This window comes from Equus caballus, unplaced genomic scaffold (assembly GCF_041296265.1).
Source record: "Equus caballus isolate H_3958 breed thoroughbred unplaced genomic scaffold, TB-T2T haplotype2-0000437, whole genome shotgun sequence".
Classification (NCBI taxonomy): Eukaryota; Metazoa; Chordata; class Mammalia; order Perissodactyla; family Equidae; genus Equus; species Equus caballus.
The window spans coordinates 3,049,053-3,076,977 of record NW_027222394.1 but is presented as its reverse complement, the minus strand read 5'-3'; the positions used below and the strand labels follow the sequence as shown (position 1 = coordinate 3,076,977).

At 40.7% G+C, this 27,925-nt stretch overlaps 1 protein-coding gene across 1 annotated transcript in view; it reads right to left on the bottom strand.

Annotated features, from left to right (window-relative positions):
• LOC138922951 (uncharacterized) overlaps positions 1-23,631 on the bottom strand; it is a 58,579-nt gene extending 34,948 nt beyond the window's left edge. The window contains exons 1-4 of the mRNA XM_070259410.1: positions 23,528-23,631; positions 23,263-23,330; positions 18,710-19,117; positions 14,303-14,379 (exon numbers count right to left, since the gene is read on the bottom strand). Of these exons, the coding sequence (XP_070115511.1) occupies positions 14,303-14,379; positions 18,710-19,117; positions 23,263-23,330; positions 23,528-23,631 (657 nt within the window). The remainder of the gene's footprint in view (positions 1-14,302; positions 14,380-18,709; positions 19,118-23,262; positions 23,331-23,527) is intronic.
• Between the last annotated feature and the right edge of the window lie 4,294 nt (positions 23,632-27,925).

Here is a 27,925-nt window from a genome sequence, read left to right as displayed (position 1 = left end):
CTCCAGACCAGAAAGAAAATGGCAAGTATCCTGAAATCAATCCAGAAGTCTATAACCTAAATCACAGAGAACTGAAAATATCTATGATTAAAAAACTCAGTGAGGTAAAAAAGCATGCATGGAGACAATGCAATGAGTTCAGGAGCTACTTCACAAAAGAGTTTGAAACTATAAAGAGGAACCAATCAGAAATATTGGAAATGAACAACACAATAGATGAGATAAAGAAGAACATAGACTACCTGAATGGTAGAGCTGATAACAGCAGGAATGAATCAACATCATTAAGGACAGAAACAGAAATGCTTCATGAGAGGAGGAGAGAGAACTGAGACTAAAAAGAAATGAAGAAAATCTCTGAGAATTATCTGACTCAGTTCGGAAATGAAGCATAAGATATAGGTGTTCCAGAGGGAGAAGAGAAGGAGAATGGAGCAGAAAGCATGTTCAAAAAAATAATAGCAGAGAACTAAACCTGGGGAAGAAGATAGAAATTCATGTGAAAGACACCATCAGATCTCCTAACTTGTCAATGTAAAAAGGCCTACTGCAAGACGTATAGTAGTGAAGCTTGCAAAAGTCAATGACAAACAAAAAATACTAAGGGCAGCAAGACAGAGAAGGTAACTTACAAAGAAACCCCTACAAAGGCTTTCAGTGGATTTCTCAGCAGAAATCTTAGAGGCTAGCAGATAGTGGAATGATATATTCAAAGCTTTGCAAGATAAAAACATTCAACCAAGAATACTCCATCCAGTGAAAATATCTTTCAGATATGATGGAGAAATAAAAACTTTCCCAGATAAACAAAAGCTAAGGGAGTTCAGCACCACAAGAACCCCTGCTACAAGAAATCTTCAAGAATGCCCTCATACATAAAAAAACAAAGAAGAAGAAAGGGGTTACAAAGCACTGAGTAGGGAGATGAAGAGGTAGACAAAATCAGAAAATCGGAGTTATTCAGCAGAAGAGGTTAGCAAATACTCAGGTACAACATTAGAGATAAAGGGAAGGAAAATACTGAAAATAAAGATAGCCTTGTCATTCTAACCACAAACTCACAACAGACAATAGACTAAGATTTGACAAAAACAACTCAGGAGAGGAAGAGGAAAGGGACTGAATCCACTTAGTCTAAGGAGATGAGAAGTCATCAGAAAATGGACTATCTCATCTATGAGATTTTGCATGCAAAGCTCAGGGTAATGACTAAACAAAAAAGTAGATCAGAGTCACAAATAATAAACAAGGAGAAAACTAAGTAATCCAGCACAAAAAACTACCTAACCAAATTAGCAGTCCAAGATACATGGGAGAAGAAAACAAAGAAATGGAGGAAAATAGGAAAATGAGCAATAAAATGGCAGTATTAAGCCCTCATATATACTCATATATATATATAAAATCTTATATTCATATATACTTATTTTATTACATATTTTATATATGTTATTATATATAAAATAAACATATTAATTATTTTTATTATATATTTTATTATATATATATAATAATCACTCTAAATGTAAATAGATTGAGCTCTCCAATAAAAAGACAGAGTGATGAGATGGATTAAAGACCCACATATGCTGCCTCCAGAAAGTACATCTCAGCTTCAATGACAAACACAGGCTCACAGTGAAGGGATGGAAGATGATACTCCAAGCTAATGGCAAACAAAAGAAAGCAGGTTATGCAATATTATATCAGACAAAGTAGACTGCAAGATAAGACAGGTAAAGAGAGACAAAGAGGGGCAGTATATAATGATTAAAGGGACACTCCACCAAGAAAACATAACACTTATAAATGTCTATGCACCCAACACAGGTGCAACAAAATACATAAATCAACTCTTAAAAAACCTAAAAGGAGATATTCACAATAGCACAATAATAGTAGGGGACCTCACAACCCCTCTTACATCAATGAATAGATCATCTGCACAGAAAATCAACAAGGAAACAGGGGAATTAAATGAAAAGCAAGACCAGATGGACTTAAGACATATATATAGAAGACTCCATCCAAAAACAGCAGAATACACGTTCTTCTCAAGTGTGCATGGAACATTCCCAAGTAGAGACCATATGTTGGCAAATAAAGCAAGTCTCAATAAATTTAAGAAGACTGAAATAATAACAAGGATCTTTTCTGATCACAATGCTGTGAAACTAGAAATCAACTACAAGATAAAAGCTGAGAAAGGGACAAAGATGTGGAGACTAAACAACATGTTACTGAACAACCAATGGATTATTGAATAAATCAAAGGGGAAATAAAAAATATCTGGAGACAAATGAGAATGAAAACATACTATATCAACTCATATGGGATGCAGAAAAATAGTACTAAGAGGGAAATTCATGACAATGCAGGCTTACCTTACCAAACAAGAAAAATCCAAAATAAGCAATCTCAAACTACACCTAACTGAATTATAAAAATGAGGACAAACAAAGCCTAAAGTCAGCAGAAGGAGGCAAAAAATAAAATTCAGAGGATAAATAAATGCACTTGAAACAAAAAACAGCAGAAAAAATCAATGACAGAAAGAGCTGGTTCTTTGACAAGATGAACAAAATTGACAAATACCTAGCCAGACTTACAAAGAAAAATAAGAGAGAAAGCTCAGATAAATAAAATTAGAAATGAAAGAGGAGAAATTACAATGGATACCACAGAAATACAAATGATTATCAGAGAATACTATGAAAAGCTATATACCAACAAATTGGACAATCTAGAAGAAATGGAAAAATTCTTAGACTCTTAAACCTCTTAAAGCTGAATCAAGAAGAAATGGATAATCAGAAGAGAACACTCACAAGTAAAGAGATTGAAACAGTAATTAAAAACATCCCCCAAAACAAAAGTCCAGGATCAGATGGCTTCCCTGGAAAATTCTACCAAATGTTCACAGACGATTTAAGAACTATGCTTCCTCAAACTATTCCAAAAAATGAGGGAAGACGGAACACATCCTAAAAAATTCTACTGGGTCAATATCACCCCAATACCAAAGCCTGACAAAGATAACACAAAAAAGGAAAACTACAGGTCAATATCACTGATATACATAGATGCAAAAATCCTCAACAAAATCTTGTCAACCTGAATGCAGCAATACATTAAAAAGCTCATACACCATGATCAACTGAGATTTATACCATGAACACATGGATGGTTCAACATCCACAAATCAATCAAAATGATACACCACATTAAGAAAATGAGGAATAAAAAACACATGATCATCTCAACAGACACAGAGAAAGCATTTGACAAGATCCAACAGCCATTCGTGATAAAAAAAAAAAAAACTCTTAACAAAACGGGGATAGAAGGAAACTACCGCAACATAATAGAGGCCATATATGACAAACCCACACCTAACACTGTACTCAGTGGGGAGAAATTGAAAGCCATCCCTCTGAGAACAGGAACAAGACAAGGGTACCCACTCTCACCGTTCTTATTCAACATTGCACTGGAGGTTTTGGCCACAGCAATTAAGCAAGAAAAAGGAATCCAAATAGGAAATGAAGTGCAACTCTCACTGTTTGCAGACGACATGATCCTATTACAGAAAACCCTAAAGAATCCATTGGAAAAGTATTAGAATTAATCAACAACTACAGTAAAGTTGCAGGGTCCAAAATCAACTTACAAAAATCAGTTGCATTTCTATGCACTAACAATGAACTAACAGAAAGAGAAATCAAGAATACAATCCCATTTATAATCACAACATAAAGAATACAATATCTAGGAATAAATTTGACCAAGGAGATGAAAGACCTATACAATAAAACTATAAGACATTATTGAAAGAAATCAATGATGATGTAAAGAAATGGAAAGATGTTCCATGCACATGGATCAGGAGAATAAACATAGTTCAAATGTCCATACTACCCAAAGCAATCTACAGATTCAATGCAGTCCCAATCAGAATCCCAATGACATTCTTCAAGGAAATAGAACAAAGAATGCTAAAATTCCTATGGGCCAAGAAAACACCCTGAATAGCTAAAGCAATCCTCAGAAAAAAGAACAAAACTGGAGACATCACAACTTCTGACTTCAAAATGTACTACAAAGCTATAGTAATCAAAACAGCATGGTACTGGTACAGAAACAAGCACACAGATCAATGGAACAGAATTGAAAGCCCAGAAATAAAACCATACCTCTACGGACAGCTAATATTTGACAAAAGTACTAAGATCTTACAAAGGAGAAAAGATAGTCTCTTCAACAAATGGTGTTGGGAACACTGGGTAAGCACAAGCAAAAGAACGAAAGTAGGCCACTATCTTATGCCATACACAAAAATAGACTCAAAATGGATCAAAGAGTTGAAACTATAAAACTTCTGGAAGAGACTATAGGTAGTACACTCTTGGACATTCATCTTAAAAGGATCTTCTCAAATACCATGTCTTATTGGACAAGGGAAACAAAAGAAAAAAATAAACAAGTGGGACTTCATCAGACTAATGAGCTTCTGCAAGACAAAGGAAACCCAAACCAAAACAAAGGCAACCCACCAACTGGGAGAAAATATGAGCAAATCATATATCTGACAAGGGGTTAATCTTCATAATATACAAAGAACTAATACAGCTCAACAAGAAAAAAACAATAATCCAATTAGAAAATGGGCAATAGATCTGAACAGAGATTTCTCCAAAGAAGATATACGGATGGCCAACAGGCATATGAAAAGATGCTCAACATCATTAGCTATCAGAGAAACGCAAATCAAGACTACAATGAGGTATCACCTCACTCTGGTCAGAATGCCTATAATTAACAAGACAGGAAACAACAAATGTTGGAGAGGATGTGGAGAGAAGGGAACCCTTGTTGACTGCTGGTGGGAGTGCAAACTGTTGCAGCCACTATGGAAAGCAGTATGGAGTATCCGCAGAAAATTAAGGATAGATCTACCATATGATCCAGCTATTCCCCTGCTGGGTATTTATCCAAAGAACTTGAAAATACCAAAGGCATAAAGATACTTGCACCCCTATGTTCACTGCAGCATTATACACAATAGCCAAGACTTGGAAGCAACCTAGGTACCCATCAAGGGATGAATGGATAAAGATGTAGTATTTATACACGATGGACTACTACTCAGCTATAAGAAATGACAAAATCCGGCCATTTGTGACAACATGGATGGACCTTGATGGTACTATGCTGAGTGAAATAAGTCAGAGGGAGAAAGTCAGATACCATGTGATCTCAATCATAAGTAGAAGATAAAAACAATGACAAAAAAACACATAGCACTGGAGACTGGATTGGTGTTTACCATAGGGGAAGGGGGGAAGGGGGAGGGCAAAAGGGGTGATTAGGCTCACAATGTGAGGGGATGGACTATAATTAGTTTTTGGGTGGTGAACATGATGTAATGTACACAGAATTCGAAATGTGATGTACATCTGAAAATTTAAAAAGAATGATAAAAAAAAGAAAGTAAAAAAAAAAAAAAATCCAGATCTTTAACCAAAGGGAAAAGATAATTTGGTTGGGCACCCACTGATTTAAAAGCTTGGCAAACTATTTTGAATGGAATGAGTACTCAAATTTATGGCATGGAAATTCACACAGAAATAATGTTGCTAGAAATATACATAATTCTACTGTGAAAAAAATAAAAAGAAAAAGAAATAAAAAATAAAAAGAAATCACCTCACTTGCCTGTACATCACTCTTCAGCTAATATGCTATTTGCCCACTTTTGTTAATTGCAAATATCCTTTGATTTATGTTCTACGTTTACTAAAATGACTTCACGCTTCTCATTTCCCCTTTTTATTGACCTTCTGTTACTATCATTTAATTTCAACATTGACACCTGTGTTGCTAGATTCATTGCTCGCTTTTCATTTCAGCATCATAAATAAATATATTAATTAATTAATACAGCAAGCAAACAACCCCAGTGATCTCTGAGCTCTCTGTTAGGCAGGATTGACTCTCAGTTGAGCTCAGGGAAATATTCTTGGCTTTCGTTCTCTCTGACTCTCTCCTACAGTGTCTACAACACTCTCAGACTCACCTGGATGGAATCTCTGAGAGGAAAGTCTCCAGGTTGAAAAAAAAATTTCTCCCTGGATGGTTGATTATGGAGATTGAAGTTTCACCCAACAAGCCACCAGGGAGCAGTCAAATATTGGTCCATGAGCCAGATGTAGGACTCCAAAAGAACAACCATCTCCCATCCAGTCCAAGGTTGCACATGCTGAGGGACTGCAGCAGTGGGGAATTGAGCTCCCTATATCTGTTCATTAGGCACATTTCCCTCTTATTACTCCAACCTCTAAATACATGATTTCCTTGCCTGACAGTGATCAGGACAGAATTAAAAGTTTTCCTACTGATTCTGTTTCCAAGAGACGAGCTTAGAAATCAAGTGAATCCAGTTCTTGTTACTCCCTCTACATAAACTCTCCTGCTTTCCAGAGGTCCAACCTATCAGCCCTTCATCAAAACCCTGAGCTTAAATTTTGTCAAAAGTTTAAGACTGAGAAACCTCTGGTTTAGGTCCACAGGATCTTCAAACATTAACTCGTGGTGGGAACACTGTCCCTCATATCTCCAGAAAATCGCTAGTCCATTCTTCAGAACATGAGAGCATTCTGTTCCTTTAATATAAAATCTTGGGCACAAAATTCCTTGCCTTCCTGATACATTTGCCAAAACAACTTGCAATTCCTATTTATATCACAAGTTAAGAGCTGATATGTCACCCTTCATTATGAAACATTTGCTAATTACAAGATATCTATTTAGATCATTTTATGCCAAATTATCCAAACTTACCACCTTATAGGGTCTTTCCTATTTAATTTTTACAAAAGTCTGTTCTATGAGATAGTATGTTTATGAACTCCACCCTATATTGCAGAAATGGTGCTCAGAGAGATTTAGTGATCCGTGCAAATTTACAAGTAAGACATGGGGTCTTGATTGGAATTCTGTCAGAATGCTTTCAGTTCTGAAACATCATGCCATTGGTTCTCAATCAGAGGTGATTTTGCCCCAGAGACACTTGGCCATGTTGAAGGAGTACTGCTAGTCACCTGAAATGCACAGACAACACACAACACAAACAATTATCCAGCCCCAAAAGTCAATAGTGACAAGGTGAGAAAACTCATTCAAGACCAGCACTTCTGTGACTTCAATATGCATGAGAGTCGCCAAGGAACCTAGTTCAAGTGCAGATTCTGATTCAGTAGGTCTCCCTCGGCCCAAGAGACTCTCAATTTCTAAGAAGCTCCTGGGTGATGATACTGAAGATCCTAATCTGTGGACCAGTCTTTGAGTAAAAAGGCTGTGGTACTGTATTAGAGTCAGGTGTAGGCATTTTTAGGACTTCACCAAAATTGCCTCTTCAGGTAATTTTTTTAAAGTTTGTTGAGGTAACATTGGTTTATAATATTGTATACATTTCAGGAGTACATCACTATATTTCAACTTCTGCACAGTCTACATCATGTTCACCACCAAAAATCTAATTCCCTCCCTCATGGTACAAGTGTCCCTGTTTGCCCCATTTGCCCTACCCCAATCTGATTTCCCCTCTGGTAACCACCACTTTGTTCTCTCTATGTGTTTGCTTTTTTATCATCCACACGTGAGTGAAATCGTATAGTATTTGTCTTTCTCTGTCTGAGTTGTTTTTACTTAGCATAATACCCTCGAGGTCTATCCATATTGAAAATTGCAATATTTCATCTTTCTTATGGATGAGTAGTATTCCATTGTACATACAAACAACACGATTTTTATCCATTCGATCATTGATGGACACTTAGATTATTTCCAAGTCTTGACTACTGTGAATAATGTTGCAACAGACATAGTGGTGTATATATATTTTTGAATTAATGTTTTTGCTTTCTTTCAATAAACAGCCAGAAGTGAAATAGCTAGATCATATGGTAGATTAAATTTTTTGAGGAATTTCCATACTGGTCTCCACAGTGGCTGCACCATTTTACATTCCCACCAGCAGAATACAAGAAGCCCCTTTTTTCCACATCCTCTCCAATACTTGTTACTTTTCATTTTCTGCTGGGCTTTTTTTGCCTTTTTTAATAATAGTGATTCTGACAGGTGGGAAGTGATATCTCATTGTGGTTTTGATTTGTATTTGCCTAATTAGTGATCTTGAACATTGTTTCATGTGCCTGTTGGCCATCTGTATCTCTTCTTTGCAAAAACGTCTGTTCGGATCCTCTGATCATTTTTTAATCAGTTGTTTTTGTGTTTTTGAGTTGTATGTGTTCTAAACATGTTTTGGATATTAACCCCTTATCAATATATGATTTTCAAATATCTTCTCCCAATTGGCAGGTTGTCTTTTCATTCTGTTGATTGTTTGTTTTCCCATGCAGAATATTTTTAGCTTGATTTGCCCTATCTGTTTATCTTTTCTTTTGTGGCTTGTGATTTTGGTGTCATATCCAAAAATTCATTGCCAGGATGCATGTCAAAGACATTTTTTTCCTACTCATTCTCCTGGGAGTTCTATGGTTTCAAGTCCTATGTGGTCTTTAATACACTTAAAATTATTTTTTTTAATTGTGTGAGATAGGAGTTCAATTTCTTTCTAATGTATATGGATATCCAGTTTTTCCTGCTCCATTTATTAAAGACACTATCCTTTCTTAAACAAGTATTCTCGGCTCTATTGTTAAATACTGGTTGCCCTTATATACATGGGTTTATTTCTGCATTCTTGATTCTGTTTCACTGGTCTTCGTGGTTCTTTATATTCCAGTACCATATTGTTTTAATTACTATAGTTCAGAAAGTGTGATGCCTCCAGCTTTGCTGTGTTGTTTTTTTCTGAGGATTTCTTTGGTTATTCGGGGTCTTCTGTGATTCCATAAAAATTTGAGGATTTTTAAAAATATTTCTGTGAAAAGTAGCATTGGAATTTTGATAGCAATTGCATAGAATCCATAGACAGCTTTAGGTAGTATGGAGATTTTAACAATATTAGATTGTTCAATCCATGATCAAGGACAATCTTTCTATTTATTTGTGTCTTTTCACTTTATTTCATTAATGTCTTCTGGTTCTATTTGGATAGAAATCTCACTTCCTTGGTTAACTTTATTCTTGAGTACTTTATTGTTTTTGATGCTACTGTAAAGATAGTATTTTCTTTATTTCTTACTTATATTGCTCATTTTTGGTGTGTAGACATAGAACTGATCCTTATATGTGGATTTGGTGTTCTAAAACTTAGCTGAATTTGTCTATTCCTTCTAACAGTTTTTGGTGGGGTCTTCATGGGTCTCTACATAAGATATCATGCTTTGAATGGGGACTGCTTTACTTCTTCCTTCCTGGTTTGAACGTATTTTATTTCTTTTTCTTGTCTAATTGCTCTGACTAGGATGTCCAGTACTATGTTGAATAAGAGTGGTGAGAGTAACATCCTTATCTTGTTCCTGATCTTGGAGAGAAAATTTTAAACTTTTCACTGCTGTATATATTGTTGGCTGTGTCTTGTCATATATGGCCTTTATTATTTTGAGATATGCTTATTCTATCACAAATTTGTTGTGATCATACATTATGAAATGATGTTGAATTTGCCAAAAGTGTTTTCCACATCTATTGAGCTAATCATATCTCTTTAAACTTTAATTCTATCAATGTGATGTATCACATTTATTTCTTTACTTAAAGGGAAACATCCTTACATTCTAGAAATAAATTTCACTTCTTCATGATGTATGGCCTCTTTATTTTTCTATTATTTTTTGTTTGCTGGTATTTTGTTGCAAATCCTTACATATATATTAATCAGAGATTTTGTTGTGTAGTTTTTTGCTTTCTTTTTATTTATTTTTAAAATTGTTTTTACAAAGATTGACCCTGAGCTAACATCTGTTGCCACTCTTTTTTTTTTCCCTTCTTCTCACCAAAGCTCCCTAGGTCATAGTTCTATATTCTAGTTGTAGATCCTTCTAGTTCTGCTATGTGGGACATCAACTCAGCATGGCTTGATGAGTGGTGCTAGGTCCATGCCCAGGATCCAAACCAATGAAACCCTGGGCCACAGAAGCAGAGCGTGCAAGCTTAACCACTATATTATGTGGCTTGCCCATATTTTTATTTTTTATTGGGGTATAGCTGACATAAAATATTAGATTAATTTCAGGTACACAACATAATAATTCAATATTTGTATACATCATGGAATGACTGCATGAAGTCTAGTTAGCATCTGTCACTATTGAAAGTTACATTTTTTTCTAGTGAAGAGAACTTTTAAGATTTACTCTCTTAACAACTTTCAAAGATTTAATACAATATTACTCACTGTAGTGACTATGTTGTACATTACATCCCCTTGATTCATTTATATTGTAATTGGAAGTTTGCACTTCTTGACTCCTTTCAGCCATTTTTTCCCACCCCCTAATCCACCACTCCTCTGGCAACCACCAATCTTTTCTCTGTGTCTGTGAGTTTTGCTTTGTTTATTATACTCCATATATAAGTGAAAGCATACAATACTTGTCTTTCTCTGACTGATTTATTTTATTTAGCTTAATACCCTCAAGGTCTATCCATGTTGTTGAACATGGCAAGATTTCATTCATTTTTATGATGGAATAGTGTTGTTATCAAGCAAGGGTTTGATGCTTGACACACAGAAAAGCCAATAGTATGGCACCGGCTTTGGAGAAAAGAAAAAGCTTTATTGTGAGATTGACTGGCAAGGAGACAGGAGCAAAGCTTTCAAGTCTGCCTTGTGAAAACCATTCCTCTGAGAACAGGAACAAGACAAGGGTGCCCACTCTTGCCACTCTTCTTCAACACAGTACTGGAAATTTTAGCCAAAGCAGTTTGGCAAGAAAAAGAAATAACAGGTATCCAAAAAGGAAAGGAAGAATTAAAACTGTCACTATTTGTGGTTGACATGATTCTATATATGGAAAACTGTAAAGAATCCAACAAAAAACCATTAGAAATAATCAACGAATACAGTAAAGCTGCAGAGTACAAAATCAACATTCAAAAATCATTTGCATTTTATTCCACTACAGTGGCCTGTGGCTCGCCAGTTTGGATCCTGGGCATGGACCTACACACCGCTCATCAGGCCATGCTGTGGTGGCATCCCAAATGAAAGAACTAGAATGATATACAACTATGTACTGGGGCTTTGGGGAGAAAATTAAAGAGGAAGATTGGCAAAAGATGTTATCTCAAGGCCAGTCTTCCTCACACACACAAAATCACTTGCATTCCTATACATTAATAATGGACCAGCAGAAAGATAAGTCAAGACTATAATCCCACTTACAACTGCAACAAAAAAGAATAAAATACCTGGAATAAATTTAACCAAGGAGGTGAATGTCATATACACCAAAAACTATGACGTTAATGAAACAAATGAAAGAAGACAAATGGAAAGATATTCCATGCTCATGTATTGTAAGAATAAACACAGTTGAAATGTCCATATTACCTAAATCAATCTACAGATTGATCTACAGACCAATCTACAGACTTAATTCAAACCCGAATGGAATACCAATGACATTCTTCATGAAAAGAGAAAAAAGAATCTTAAAATTTATACGGAAAAACAAATGACACTGAATAGCCAAAGCAACCCTGAGGGGGGAAAAAAAACACTTGGACGCATCATGCTCCCTGAACTCAAAATATACTACAAAGCTGTAGTAGTCAAAACAGCATGGTACTCACATAATAAACCCAGATATACAGATCAATGGAACAGAATTGAAAGCCCAGAAGTAAAACCACACTTCAAGGGACGGCTAATCTTCAACAAAGAAGCCAAGAACACACAATGAAGAAAGGAAAGTCTCTTCAATTAACAGTGTTGAGAAAATTGGAGAGCCACATGCAAAAGAATGAATGTAGATCATTGTCTCACATGATACAAAAAAATTAACTCTAAATGGATTAAAGACTTGAATGTAAGACCTGAAACCATAACACTCTTAGAAGAACATATAGGCAGTACAGATTTGACGTAGGTCTTAGTAGTATCTTTCTGAATACCATGTCTCCACAGGCAAGGGAATCAAAAGACAAAATAAAGAAATGGGACTACATCAGACTAAAGAGCTTCCTCAAGGCAAAGGAAACCATCATCAAAATGAAAAGACAACCTACCAATGGGAAGAAAATATTTGCAAATCATACAGCTGACAAGGCATTACTTTCCAAAATATATAAAGAACTCATACAACTCAATAACAAAAAAAGAATAATCCAATCAAAAAAATGGACAGAGGATATGAACAGACATTTTTCACGAAGATATCCAGATGGCCAACAGGCACATGAAAAGATGTTCGACATCACTAATCATCAGGAAAATGCAAATCAAAACGACAATGAGGTATCACCTCACATCAGTCAAATGGCTATAATTACCAAGCCAAAAATAACAAATGTTGGAGAGGATGTGAAGTAAAGGGAATGCTCATAAACTGGTGGTGGGAATGCAAACGGGTGCAGCCACTATGGAAAACAGTATGCAAATTTCTCAAAAACTTAAAAATAGAAATACTGTATGATCCAGCCATCCCACTACTGGGTATTTATCAAAAGAACATGAAATCACTAATTCCAAAAGATATATGCACCCGTATGCTCACCACAGCATTATTCACAATAGGCAAGATGTGGAAGCAACCTAGATGCCCATCAAGGGACAAATGGAGAAGAAGGTGTCGTATATATATACAATGGAATACTACTCACCCATAAAAACAGACAAACTCATCCCATTTGAGACAACACGGATGGATCCTGAGCCAAACAAGTAAGACAGAGAAAGGAATACTCTATGATTTCACTCCTATGTGGAATATAAGCAAACACATAGATGAGAATACATTAGTGGTTACCAGAGGAAAAAGGGATGAGGGAGGATGAAATGGTAAAGCCACATATGTATGGTGACGGATAAAAACTGAATTATTGGTGATGAACACAATGCAGTCTAAAGAGAAACTGAAATATTATGATAGACACTTGAAATGTATACAAGGTTGAAAGCCAATATGACTCAGTAAAATAATTATATAGATAGATAGATAGATACATGTATATAGATACAGACAGTGACCACTAAAAATAGGCACATATAGAAAATCAAGTTAAAATGGAATTTTAAATAATTATTATTAACCCCAAAGAAGAAAAAAAGAGAAAGAGGAACAAAAGCCAAATGGAAAAAAAGAAAACATACAGTAAAATGGATGACCTAAATCTAACTGTCAATAATTACGTTAAATGTAAAAGGATAAAATTCTCCAATTGAAACTTAGAGTTTGTCATAACAGATAGAAAAACAGCATATAAAAAAGAACGAAAGAATATCTTAAATACTGAAATTCTTTGTTAAATGCTATCATATGTAGTTTCCTTATTTTGACTAATATTTTGAATGGCTGCATAGCACTCTAATTTATGGTTATAATAGAATTAAACATGTTTAGATGATTATGATTATATACATTGTTAGACAACATATCTAAGGTCTTTTCTATTCTTGCTCTCTGTTAATTTAAGACTTATGATTTTATTCTCTTTTATGGACACTAACAATCCCTCACTGAGAACTTTTCTGGTTCATGAGTTAGAGGATACTAATGTAGGATGATCCAGAATTATATCAAAGTCATTCAATTTCATCGCATCCCAGTCAGCAATAAAATAGTCATATTTCTTATTCAGGAATCCCTTACAAAGGACCATGATCCATATATTTTCAAGTCCTAAATCATATTGCTATTCAATTCCAAAAACCTCACAGTGCATTGGATCTTAGCCTCCAGAGACCGTTCATTGCTGGGTTTTATCATGTGTATCTAGAAAACTCATGTCTGTGAGAACGTCAGGGTCTTTCCCTGCTTGGCCAAATGGGATCTCCATCTCTCATCCAACTACAGTCCTGACACGGGAAGCTCAAATCATTTCTTGACAGGACTTAATTTCTTCATTCCTCCATTATAGCTCTTAATATGACTAAGTTGAGCACGTAGGAGAGAATAACCTGGTCAGTGAATGCATAAACACTGGCTGGAAAAGACTGGGCCACATAAGGAGGACTAGGTTATTTGGAACCATTGTTCAGTTCACTGGAATGGGAGGAACTGGGAAGCACATAATCACATGGGGTTCTTTGGGTAGGACGCTTCAGAACAATTAATGAAAACATTTACGTCTCACTATTTTAACGAGAAGGAAACACTAACTTACACATACCATGGTTTTGCACCTGCCAAAACTGATCAGTCCTCCTTGGGATTCCTCTACTGGGAAAGAACAAAGGGAATCCAGAGCTGGGTAAGGAAAAAGAGACCATGAGAGCAAGCATAATTCAGGGTTAGCATGAAAGGAAGTAACATTTGGCTCCTCCATTCCATTTTGCATAATACCGCTAACCAAACAAACACAACAATATGAAAAGATTAGAAGGATTGTAGATAAACCCAAACTCTTTCCCTAACCCCCAGGAAACCCAAACAATTCAGCAGACAGTTTTCTGGCCTGTCCTCCACTTTGGGGAAGCAGCTCTGCACGTGAGGCTAGGCTGGTCAGCGCTGCCCTGAACAGGTCCTCCTCCCTCCATTCACACCTTCCAGGACTGAAAAGGAGCCACGCCATCCAGCCACACCTTACCTCATGGCCTTGGGGTCAGGTGAGGTTGAACAGGTTAGAAAAGACATAGAACTGGTCAGGAAGTATTCAATATTCCAATTCCAGAAAAACTGACTGGTTAAACACATTACGACATATCCATGTAGTAAACGTGAAGTCAGGAAAAATATTGTGAACATGGAAAACATTCCAGAAATACTGTCAGTAGAAAAATCAGGTTATAAAACTATAGGTGCAATATGATACCATTTGAAGAACATATGTGTATCTCAATATCAAATGACTGAAAAATCATCAGACTTCAATAGACAGAAAAAGATCTAGAAAGTTGTACATTCACTGATTAACAGTGCTTATCTTTTGCTCCTGATGGGGATTTTGTTTGTTTAAGTATATCTTAACTTGCTGAGTCAATGGCCATTTCTTAAAATATCTGTGCATGTGAACATTTGCTGTGTGTTAAGTGGAAGCTGTTTTCCAAAATGTGGAAAGTTCATTCTTCTAAACAGAGTTTACTTGGTCTTGGGGAAATGTACTAAATTTGGGTTGTTTTACTAAATGGTTTTTGATTCCTTCAGCTACCAGTGACACAATCTCCTCTCAGGTTTCTAGGCATGCTCATTGTTGGATGACTGTCTAGACAGATGGTGAGGTCCCTGAGTGTAGCTAACATGTATTGTTGCTGGTCTCAGCGCTACATCCTTCTGCAAGTTTTCTTACGGAATCCTTTCCCACCCTGTTAATCACGTCCTCCAGAAAGCTGCTCAATTATCTTATCCCATCAGTCTCACTCAGCAACCACCATCATCAGAATAAAATGTAATGTAGGAGTTACCGTGTGACCCAGCACTTCTGCCCTTAGCTATATACCCAAGAGAATGGAAATATGCATTCACACAAAAACTAGTACACAAATGTTCACATTTGTCACAGCCAAAAACTGAGAGCAACCCAAATGTCCATCAACAGATGGATGAGGAAAATGTCGTCTATGGATATAAGGGAATATTACGCAGACATAAAACTGAAGGCTATTTTGATACCGACTCCTCATGGAGGACCTTGAGGACACTGCGCTAAGTAAAATGAGCTAGTCATGAAAGTATAAATTTTGCACGATTGCTCTACTATGAGGGTCCTAGAGAAGTCAAATTCAGAGACAGAAAGGAGAATGGTGGCTGCCAGGAATGGGAGGAGAGGGGAATGGGGAGTTAGTGTTTAATGGGACAGAGTTTCAGTCGAAGATGAAAAAGTCCTGGAAGTGGATGGTGCTGATGGTCGCACAATAATGTGAATGTGCTTACTGTCACAGAACTGTACACTGAAAAGTGGTTAAAATGGCAAATGTAATGCCATGTATACTTTCCAAAGTAAAGTAAAAGAATGATGTGCTTATCTACCACATGGACGAACTTTGAAAACCTCATGCTAAGTGAAAGGAGCTAGACATAAAAGGACACATACTGCATGATTCCATGTAGACTGAATTTCAAGAGTCAGCAAATCCATGGAGACAGAAGCCAGGTTAGTGGTTTAGTATGGGAGGACGAGGGATAGGAAGTGACAGCTAACAAGACCAGGGTTTCTTACTAAGGTGATAAAATGTTTTGAAATTAGATAGTGGTACTGATTTTTACAACCTTGTGAATATAGTAAAACGTTTTCTTTTGAGTACATTTTTACAAGGTGAATTTTGGGGCTGGCCCAGTGGCATAGTGGTCAAGTTCAGCACACTTTGCTTTGTTGGCCCAGGTTCACACGTTTGGATCCCAGGCATGGACCTACGCCACTCAACAAGTCATACTGTGGTGGCACCCCACATACACAATAGAGGAAGGCGTGCACAGATGTTTGCTCAGGGCCACTCTTCCTCAAGCAAAAAGAGGAAGACTGGCAACAGGTGTTAGCTCAGGGCCAATCTTCCTCACCAAAAAAACAAAAAACAAACGGTGAATTTTATGATCATGAATCTATCTCAACTTAAAAAGCAACATAAAAATTTGCAACATAAATTCCTTACCGTCACGGTGCTCTCATAGGTCATCAGAGTTTAATCACAACCCGACAGTGGTGACTGCAGTCAGAATGACATCACTGCCGTATAAAACACCAAGTCACATTATCTGAATCTCCCTAGTGGCCTTCGATGCATCTATTCCTATTCAGGGTTTACCTTACGTACCAGAAGGAACGTAAAAGTGTCAACTATGTCATTTGAGTCTTTTTATCACCCCGAATACTAAGATGGCATGGTCTGGCATATCATAAGCACTTACTAAAAATCTGATTATTTGACCCCAAATTCTAGTTCTAGACATTTCTTAAGAAAATATTGAGATAAAGAAATGCATGTACAAGTATGTTCAATACTTAGCTTATGACAGCCAAAACTAGAAACACAAAAATCTAACGGAACAGGTTAATTAACTTGGTTCTGCTATATGATGGCAGGTACAGCATTATTAATCAGGATGATACTGGTCCCAGTGTAAAATACGCACTCATAACTGGGGAACGGTATCCAGTTGAAACTTAAGACATAGATTCTGTTCTCAGATTTTCTAAATGTAACTGCTCTTAGAGTTCATGGCATTTTAATGCCTTGGGTTGTTCATCAGTAAAACTAAGAGTGTGAAGATCCCTTACTAAGCATGAATATCTTGGAGAAATATAATCTACATAAAAACTTAATAACATGTTGTAATCCTATATAAATATGTTAGATATTTTTACTGAAGAACATTGCATGCCCTCTAATTGGGTATTATAAAAGAAACAATTATTCTTAGATTAAAATTGTGCTTATCAGCCCTGCTCTGATAATGCTTACAAAACAAAGGGAAAAAAAATCAGGACTTTTGCTTGAGAATGCATTTTTAATTCATAAATCAAAAGTTTCTAGAAAAGAGGAGGAGGAAATTTCCCTCCCACCGAAATGCAGCAGAATCAAAGAGACATTTGTGAATCACAACCTGCCCAAAGAAGCTGATGTGATCAAGCGTCTCATAAGTGAGAACATCAGTAAGACTCTCAGTGCCCTGAAGCAGCAAAGAAAGACGTGGGTAAATAAAATGATTCCTTATTTTCTTCTATTTCAATCAGTATTTGGAAATGTTTTGGGGAAGACAACTAAAATCAGATATTTTTGCAAAGTTTTGTTAAGTTTTTCTTATACCAATAAGTTAAAATCAATGATTTTATGAAAGAAAATCAACCGTCCTCAATGTTGACTTTTGTGTGTAAACCAATTCTTTCCCTTCATCAAGGTTCTTCTTTTGGGGATGGCAGGACTGAGGAGGAAGTCAGGAGGCACCAGGCTGTTCTTGGGGCACAGAATGACTCCCTTACACGACACTCTCCAGGTCCACACCCGCCCTGCTCATACACATAAACAGATGGAAAAGAGGACAGAGCCTGGACTACGGGAATAGGTTTACAGCACGTTCCTGGGGTCCGAGCTCTGGGAACCCCGAGGCTCTGAGACAGTAGCTGCCCCTCAGAGCTCCCAAGTAGAGAACTCCCCAGGCTTTCCCAAACTAACCTCGGTGCCCCGTGGCTGGAAATCTCCCTTTAGGGCTCAATGTCCTACTTCCCTCTTGCAGCCAAGCAGCTGTGAGGAGAGAAGAGGAGGAACACCAGGGAACCCAGAGCCACCAGACAGTGACGCCACAGAGCCACAGCCATCACACCCGCACAGGTGAAGGACATGCACCAAATCCCCGTCACCCCAGCACAGCCACACCCACGGCACGGAGGCGCATCCCACCGCTCACTCGCGTCTCTCACACACACACACCCCGCCACACGCTGCCCGTCTGTCCCCACAGACACACACCGTCCTCTGCCGTTCAGGCCCGAGAGTCCCGTGAGGACTGGCGTCCCTACTATGGGCCTCCCGGCTGTGAGCGCTTCCGCCGCCACCCCTCCTGGTTCACGTCGGGCTCCAAATTGACTCGCTTCACAGGATTCCCGCATCCTGTGCTAACACATCCACAAATGAGCTCCACTCACCTTGCGAAGAGGGAGAACCGCGCGAAAACGGAATGGAAGCCGAAGAGCTGGCGTGACCGCTGCCGTCTGGGAAGTGTCGCTCCAACCTGAACATCTCTGGGCGCGGCGGCTCGTCAGAAAGGCCACCGAAGCGCGGAAGTCCCGGTGGAACGGCAGCGCGAGAACCGCCCGGAGCCCGGCCCGAGCGCAGGTCTCTCCGCCAGGAGCGCGACGCGAGGGCGCGTGCGCGGGCACGGAGCCTGCGCGGAGGCCGCTGGTGCGCGTGCTCGGTCCAGAGGCGGCGCTGCGTCCAGGAGGCCGAGCAGCGCAGCCCGGCGCCGTCTCCGGGCGTCCGGCCTGTGGGCGCAGAGCCGCGCGGGAGGGTCGGCGGGGCGGCCTCGGGGCGAGAGCGCACGGCGGGTGTGAGCTCTGAGGGCGGGGGCCCGGGCGAGTCCCCTCAGGCGGCTGCAGCCTGGGGACAGCACGTGGGGCAAGTAACTCCTGATACCGCCTGGGATGAGCTGGTTTATTCAGTGTCTGTTAGCTGCGTTTAAAGGGTGTGCAGGAGTGAAGTAATACACATTTACTTAATTCTTTAGGATAAGCTATAATAGTCAAAATGGAATGAATAATTAATTGTAGAAGTTCTGTGGTGAAAATTATGTAGATATTTTCTAATATTGATTCAGGGACAGATTTTCCAAGCATGCCCAAAGAGAGGGATGTTATTAAAATTTTAAGAGTTGACTGGATAATTAGTTGTAATCATCCTAATCACTTGAATGCAAATCAATTAATAAAAGTTAATCCTAGACAAAGATTTGATAGACTTATTTTTAAAAAATATAATGAGCACACTGATAATAATCTTAATTCCATTTTTTTCTCAATAAGATAGGTGTCAGTAATCTAAGAGGAAAGGGAATGGTGAACTGCCATAGGACCCAGCTATCCCACTACTGGGTATCTCTTCAAAGAGCTTGAAGTCAGCAACTCCAAAAGTCCTGTGCACCCCAATGTTTATTGCAGCATTATTTACAATAGCCAAGACATGGAAGCAACCTAAGTGCCCATCAACAGATGAATGGATAAAGAAGATGTGGTATATATATACAATAGAATACTACTCAGCCATAAAACAGAACAAAATCGTCCCAGTTGCAACAACATGGATGGACCTTGAGGGAGTTATGTTAAGTGAAATAAGCCAGATAGAGAAGGACAATCTCTGTATGACTCCACTCCTATGAGGAATTTAAACATGTGGACAAAGAGAACAGATTAGTGGTTACCAGGGGAAAGGGGGGGTGGGGGTGGGCTCAAAGGGTGAAGGGTGTCACCTACAACACGACTGACAGACAATGATGTACAAATGAAATTTCACAAGACTGTAACCCATCATTAACTCAATAAAAATTTTAAAAAATAATTTAAAAAATTAAATAATAAATAAATAAATAAGACTAACACACCACCTCATCAATATTTATGACATATTTAATAAAGAATTCACACATTAAAATATGCCTATGGGCACTAGGCCTTTACTTTAAAAATTCACTATTAAATTCCTTCCCATATTAGGAAGACCTGCTAAAAAATCCACACCGAAAAACAAACCCCCTTGGCTTTATACAGATAAACAAATAATTTAGCCAAAAAGAAATACTTGGGAAATGACTAGAAGGAAACACTAACAAAAATTAGCAAGAGTGACAAGGCAATGGTAATGAGCACGCCGTCTTTCAAAAGAAGAAATCATTCAAAATATTTCTTTATCAGAGTCGCAAACACAATCATATCCTCTGGTATAGTAAAACCACTTTAAAGATATATTCCAGCACCCTGCTCCATTCCATCCCATTTCCTGCATATATTCTCTATCAGTGCACATCACACTATATATATATATTCCAGCACCCTGCTCCATTCCATCCCATTTCCTGCATATATTCTCTACCAGTGCGCATCACACTATATATTATTCCAGCACCCTGCTCCATTCCATCCCATTTCCTGCATATATTCTCTATCAGTGCACATCACACTATATATATATATTCCAGCACCCTGCTACATTCCATCCCATTTCCTGTATATATTCTCTATCGGTGCACATCACACTGTATATATATATATTCCAGCACCCTGCTCCATTCCATCCCATTTCCTGCATATATTGTCTATCAGTGCACATCACACTATATGTATATATTCCAGCACCCTGCTCCATTCCATCCCATTTCCTGCATATATTCTCTATCAGTGCACATCACACTTTATGTTTACTCATGAGATCTAAACTTCGTGAACAAAATACTCATCACCCTGAATAAGAGAGAGTGCAAGATGGCACAATCAAGCACACAGACTCAGCATGCTCTTCACAGTCTACTTTCCTTCAGAAGGTGGGCAAGTTCCTTTCCCTCCAGCTCTCGTTTTTCTCCTCTGCCAATATTTATTCATCCACTAGATCCTAGTTGCTGTCCAAAAAAATTTATCAGCAGTTCTCTATATTTTAGATACCAGACTTCCCTCTGACATACTAATGGCAAGCATTACCCCATTCCATTGACTTTCTTTTTATCTTTGTTTTCTTTGATGTAAATGTTTCTTATTTCCATATATATAGGATTTGAATTTTTCTATTTTGCCACCAATAATTTCCTTTCATGTTTCTATAATTTCTAATTTACTCAGTAATTCCCCTGTCTCGGATTGTATCCTAAGAAATTATCAGAAACTTGGACACACTGAAACGGATCACACTTATGTGGAGATGGCAGTGGTGGGGAAGGACAGAAAGGGGTGGAAATGTATAAATTTTGCATTGTTTGACAGGCATCTTTACTTCTTTCAGTTTTTAATAGAGTGCCCTTCCTGTCTTCCATTGTAAAGACCAGGGAAATAAAAATCTAATGTTGAGACATAAAAGAGAAGCTTGAACAAAAATTGACCTTTTAAAAGATGTTAATTGAAGGATTACGTACAATAGGAAAATTAGAAATAGCTTAAATAGCTAATACGAAGAGAGTGATTAATTTGTAATATATAGCATATATAAAACATAAAAAATATACAGCAATTAATTAAAACATTTTCTTTTAAAGAAAGATGTGGGTTTTTAATAACTGAAAATTTAACATTTAATTAGATCATCAGGGACATAATTAGATTGAGCTATTTGCAGGAATTTTTAAACTATATTTTTTGTATAAAAACTATTATTACACTGCTGGTGGAAATTAAAACACAAGAAAGGTTCATGCGATCTTGCCAGATCACCCAGCTCCTCCCAGGCTTTGTCAATATGTGTGTGTGACTTGTAAATAATTGCAGTCTGTCAACTCTGTATTTATACATTTTCAGAGATGATTTTGGAGATGTGTGCTTAAATTTTACAGAGATTTTTTAAAAGTGTTTTAATCATATTTTATGAGTTCTAAAGCAGCATAAAAGAAAAATATTTGTCACCTTATATAAAACATCTACATAATAAAAATGCCAATCAACATATTTATTGTATTTCTGCTATGTTTTCTCAGACAGTTTCTGAGGGAAGAATCATCAACAGCTTTTAATTATTGCTGGAAGAAAGCAGCAATAAGTGGATGAGAAAAGAAAAGTTTGAGTGAGTTCTACTTTCTTTAAGTCTCCAAATGGACACTTAAGGGGGAAAATGCTGATTCAGAGCAATGGCTGACAGTGTTCTGGATTAAGTGAGAGCCTATTCATCCTCTAAACATGTAAGACTGATCAGGAAACATCTCTATATTTGTTTTCCAGAAAGACTCCACCAGTTTATACTTGTGGCCAAGTAATGTTAAATTTTGTCATTCTTACTAATTTTTTATAGCAATACCTCTTGCTCTTGATGTCTCAATACTTTAACTAAAAATGCTCATAATTTCTAATGGTAGATCCAAGGATATTGTTATTATTGTTGTTGTCATTATTAGTATTTTAAAGTACTATTTATTGAAAATCTACTATTTGCCAGGTACTGTAATATAATTTATCTTAAAACTCCATGGAGAAGAGACTGTTATCAAACTGAGGTTTATGAAGGATTACGTCTCTTGCCCAAGACCATATATGGCCTTCAACCTTTGGATTTAAAACAGTGGCAGGGTAGAGATTAAAACCCAAATCAAAGCCCACACTCTTTGCCACTATCCTGTACTCATCTTGGGCCCCTGCTAGACACACCGGAACCACCTGTTGGATATGCCAGAAACATCTGCCGGATACACTGAAACCACCTGCCAAATATGCCAGAATCAGGTCCCGGACATGGTGGAAACACCTGCCAGACACGTCCAAATCACCTGTCAGATACGCCAAAACCATGTGCCACACATGCCAGAACCACCTCGCGGACACATCTGCTGGATACTCCAGAAACAGGAATAGCACAGGACGGAACCAGGTGGCAGACAAGCGTGAAGCCCCTTCCAGACTAGCCTGAACCACTTGCTGGACCAGCCTGAATCACTTTATGGACATTCCAGAACCACGTGCCCAGCACGCTAGAACCGAGTGACTGACACGCCAGAACCACCTGCTGAGCACACCTGAACCGGTCACTGTGAAACCACCTGCCGGATATGCCAGAACCAGGTGCCGGACATGCCAGAACCACCTGCCAGATACGCCAGACACAGGTGTCGCACATGCGGAAACCAGGATCCCAAATGACTGAACCACCTGCCAGACACGTTGGAGCCACCTGCCGGATATGCCAAAAACAGCTGTTGCACATGCTGGAACCAGGTGCTGGACACACCTGAACCACCTGCTGGACAAGTTTCAACCACCTGCTAGACACAAGGGACCCACTTGCCGGACACGCCATCATCACCTTCAGGAAAGGCCAGAACCATCAAGTGAACATGCCGGAAGCACCAGCCGAACATGCCAGAGCCAGGTGCTTGACACGCCATATCTGCCTGCCAGACACACTGAAATCACCTGCCAGATATGCTGGAACCAGGTCCCGGACACGCCAGAACCAACTTCCAGGCAAGCCAGAAAAACCTGCCGGACACGCCAGAACCACCCCTCAGACTGGCCAAAACCACGAAAATGAAATGACGGGATCATGTCCTGGACATGTCGTAGCCACATGTTGGACACGCTGGAATCAACCGCCGGACATGCTGGAACCAACTGCTGGACACCCCGGAAGCACCCACTGCCCATGTCAGAACCACCTTCTGGACATACTGTAAACTCATGCCAAGTACACAGGAACCCCCTGCCTGACAAGCTGGAACCACCTGAATGGCATGCCAGTACCACTGGTCGGACATGCCAAAACCAGCTGCAAGACAAAACTTAAACACCTGCCAGACAAGACTGAAGCACCTGCTGGATACGCCTGAACCACTTGACAGACACTCCGGAACCACCTGACCAACATGCTTCAACCACCTGCTTAACTCCCCAGAACCACCAATGCACACCTGTTGGATATGCCGGAACCAGGTGCTGCATACACTGAAACCACCTGCCAAACGCCCCAGAACCAGGTGCCAGACATGGTGGAACCAACTACCAGACATGTCCAAATCACCTGTCAGATATGCCAAAACCATGTGCCGGACACACCAAAAGCACCTCCTTGACACGCCGGAACGATCTGCCAGATACGCCAGAAACAGGTAGAGCTAGGGTGGAACCAGGTGTCAGACAAGCCCGAAGCAGCTGCTGGACTAGCCTGAACCACCTGCTGGATGAGCCTGAACCACCTGCTGGACCATCCTGAACCACTTTACGGACATTCTGGAACCACATGCCAGGCACGCTGTAACCAGCTGCCCAACACTCAAGAACCACCTGCTGAACACGCCTGAACTACCTGCCAGCCTTGTGTGAACCACCTGCCAGACACGTGGGAACCACCTGCCAGATACACCAGAAACAGGTGTCACACATGCCGAAACCAGGTGCCGGACATAACTGAACCACCTGCCAGACACACTGGAGCCACTTGCTGGATATGCTAAAAACATGTGTTGCACACCCCGGAACCAGGTGCTGAACACGACTGAACCACCTGCCGGACAAGCCTCAACCACCTGCTGGAAGCGACTGAACCACCTGCAGGACACGCCATCACCAACTTCAGGACACACCAGATCTATCTGTTGGACACGCCAGAAGCACCAGCCGAACATGCCGGAGCCAGGTGCCGAACACACCAGAACTGCCTGCTGGAGACACCAAAATCACCTGCCGGATATGCCAGAACCAGGTCCCCGTTATGCCAGAACCGACATCTGGACAGGCTAGAAAAACCTGCCAGTCACACCGGAACCACCAGTCAAATACGCCGAAACCACCACCCCAATTTGACTGGGTCAGATCCTGGACACATCGCAGCCAGCTGCTGGACACACTGGAATCACCTGCCAGACATGGGGGAACCAACTCCTGGACACCCGAGAAGCATCCACTGGACACGTCGGAACCACCTTCTGGACATACTGGAAACTCATGCCAGACACACAGGAACCCCCTGCCTGACATGTTGGAACCACCTGAATGACACACCGGTACCAATGGCCGGACATGCTGGAACCACGTGCCAGACCAAACTGAACCACCTGCCAGACAAGACTGAACCACCTGACGGATACCCCTGAACCACTTGACAGACACTCCAGAAACACATGCCGAGCATGCCAGAACCACCTGTCAGGTATGCCAGAACCAGGTGCCGGACACACCGGAACCACCTTCCAGACATACCTGAACCACCTGCAGGACACACTGAAATCACCTGCCAGATACCCTAGAACCAGGCCCCTTATATGCCGGAACAACCCGTCAGACATGCCGGAATCACCCACCAGAAACAGTGGAACCACCACACAGATACATCAGAACCACCCACCAGACACACCAGAAACACACCCCAGACACGCCAGAACCACCTGGAACCACCCACTGGACACACTGGAACCACTACTCAGACATGCTGAAACCACCAACCAGACACACCGAACCAACTTCCGGACACAGCGGAAGCACCCACCAGACACGCCAGAACCATCTTCCAAACGTACCAGAACCACATGCCGGACACACAGGAACCACCTGTTGGATATGCCGGAACCAGGTGCCGGATACACTGAGACCACCTGCCAAATAAGTCAGAACCAGGAGCCAGACATGACAAAAACACCTGCCAGACAAGCCGGAACCACCTGCCTAACATGCCAGAACAAACTGCTGGACATGCCGAAATCACCTTCCGGACACGCCAGAAACAGCTCCTGGATATGCCAGAACCAATTTCCATAAAATGCTGGAACAACCTGCTGGACATGCTAGAATCAACCACCGGACACATCGGAACCACCTTCCTGACATACCAGAAACTCATGCCAGACACACAGGAACCCCCTGCCTGTCATGCCAGAACCACCTGAATGACATGCCAGTACCATCGGCTGGACATGCCATAACCACCTGCCAGAGAAAACTGAACCACCTGCCAGAAAAGACTGAGCCACCTGCTGGACATGCCTGAACCACTTGACGGACATTCCAGAACCACATGCCAGATACGCTGGAACCACCTGCAGTACAGGCCTCAACCACCTACTGGATATGCCTGAACCGCCTGGTGGACACACCGCAACCACATTCTGGATGTGCCGGAACCATCTGGTGGACATGCTGGAACCACCTGAATAACATGCCGGAACCACCTAACATGCCGTAACCACGTGCCAGACACGCCAGCACCACCTGCTGGAAACCCCGGAACCACAGCCCAGACATACTGGAAGGACATGCTGGACACGCAGGAACCAATTGCTGCACACACCTGGACCACCTGCTAGACACCACCAAAGCACATCCTGGAGAGGCCTGAATCAGCTGCTGGACATGCCCAAACCACCATTCAGACACTTCAGGACCATGTTTCAGAAATGCCTGTACCACAGGATGGCCATGTCTGGACCATGTGCCAGATGCATCTGGACCAGCTGACAGACATGCCTGAACAACCAGCTGGACACGCCGGAACTACCTGCCAGGCATACCGGAACCATCCACTGGAAACGCCTGAATCACCTGCCTGATATGTTGGAACCAACTGCAGGAAATGTTGGAAACAACACCCGGACAATCTGCAACCACCCACTGGAGACACCAGAATCAGATCCTGGACACACCGGAAGCACCTGCCGGACACTCTGGAACCACCTTCGGGAACCACCTGAATCACCCACCGGATACGAAGGAACCACCTTCCAGACACACCAGAACCACTTGTCAGATTCGGCGGAACCAGGTGCTGGACATGATGAAACCACCTGTCGGATATGCCAGAACCAGGGACCAGACACGAGAGAACCACCTGCTGGACAAGCCGGAACCACCTGCCTGACATGCTGGAACAACCTGCTGGACACGCCGAAATCACCTGCCTCATACACCGGAACCAGGTCCTGGAAAAACCTGCCAGAAACACCAAAACCACCACCTGCACACTCCGAAACCACCAACCCGATTCTGGCAGTTCCTGCAGGTGGTTCCAGCGTGTGTGGCAGGTGCTTCTGGTGTGCTGGGACCTGATTCTGCCATCTCCGGTGGGTGGTTCCAGAGTGTCCTTGTGGTGGTGTCCAGCAGTTGGTTCCAGCGTGTCAGGCAGGTGGTACAGGCGTTTCTGGGAGGTGCTTTGGGGGTGTCCAGCAAGTGGTCCGGGTGTGTCTGGCAAGTGGTTCCAGCATGTCCGGCGTGCCCTTCCAGTATGTCTGGCCTGTAATTCCTCATGTTCAGCCAGTGGTTCTGGTGTGTCCGTCACCTGGTTCTGGCATGTTTGGCAGATGGTTCCAGCAAGTCCACCAGATGGTTCTGGCTCATCCTGAAGGTGGTTATGGCATATCTGGCAGGTGGTTCAATCATGTCCAGCAGGTGGTTCAGTCTTGTTCAGCAGGTGGTTCAGTCATGTCCAGCACCTGCTTCTGGCATGTGAGAAAGCTGTTTCTTGCGTATCCGGCAGGTGGCTCCAGTGTGTCCGGCAGGTGGTTCAGTTGTGTCCAGCACCTTGTTTCTGTGCGTGCGACACCTGTTTCTGGCATATCAGGCAGGTATTTCTGGCATGTCCAGCAGGTTTTTCACTCAAGTCTGGCAGGTGGTTCAGGCGTGTCCAGCAGGTGGTTCTGGCGTGTTGGGCACCTGGTTCCAGCGTGCCTGGCATGTGATTTGGGAATGTCTGTA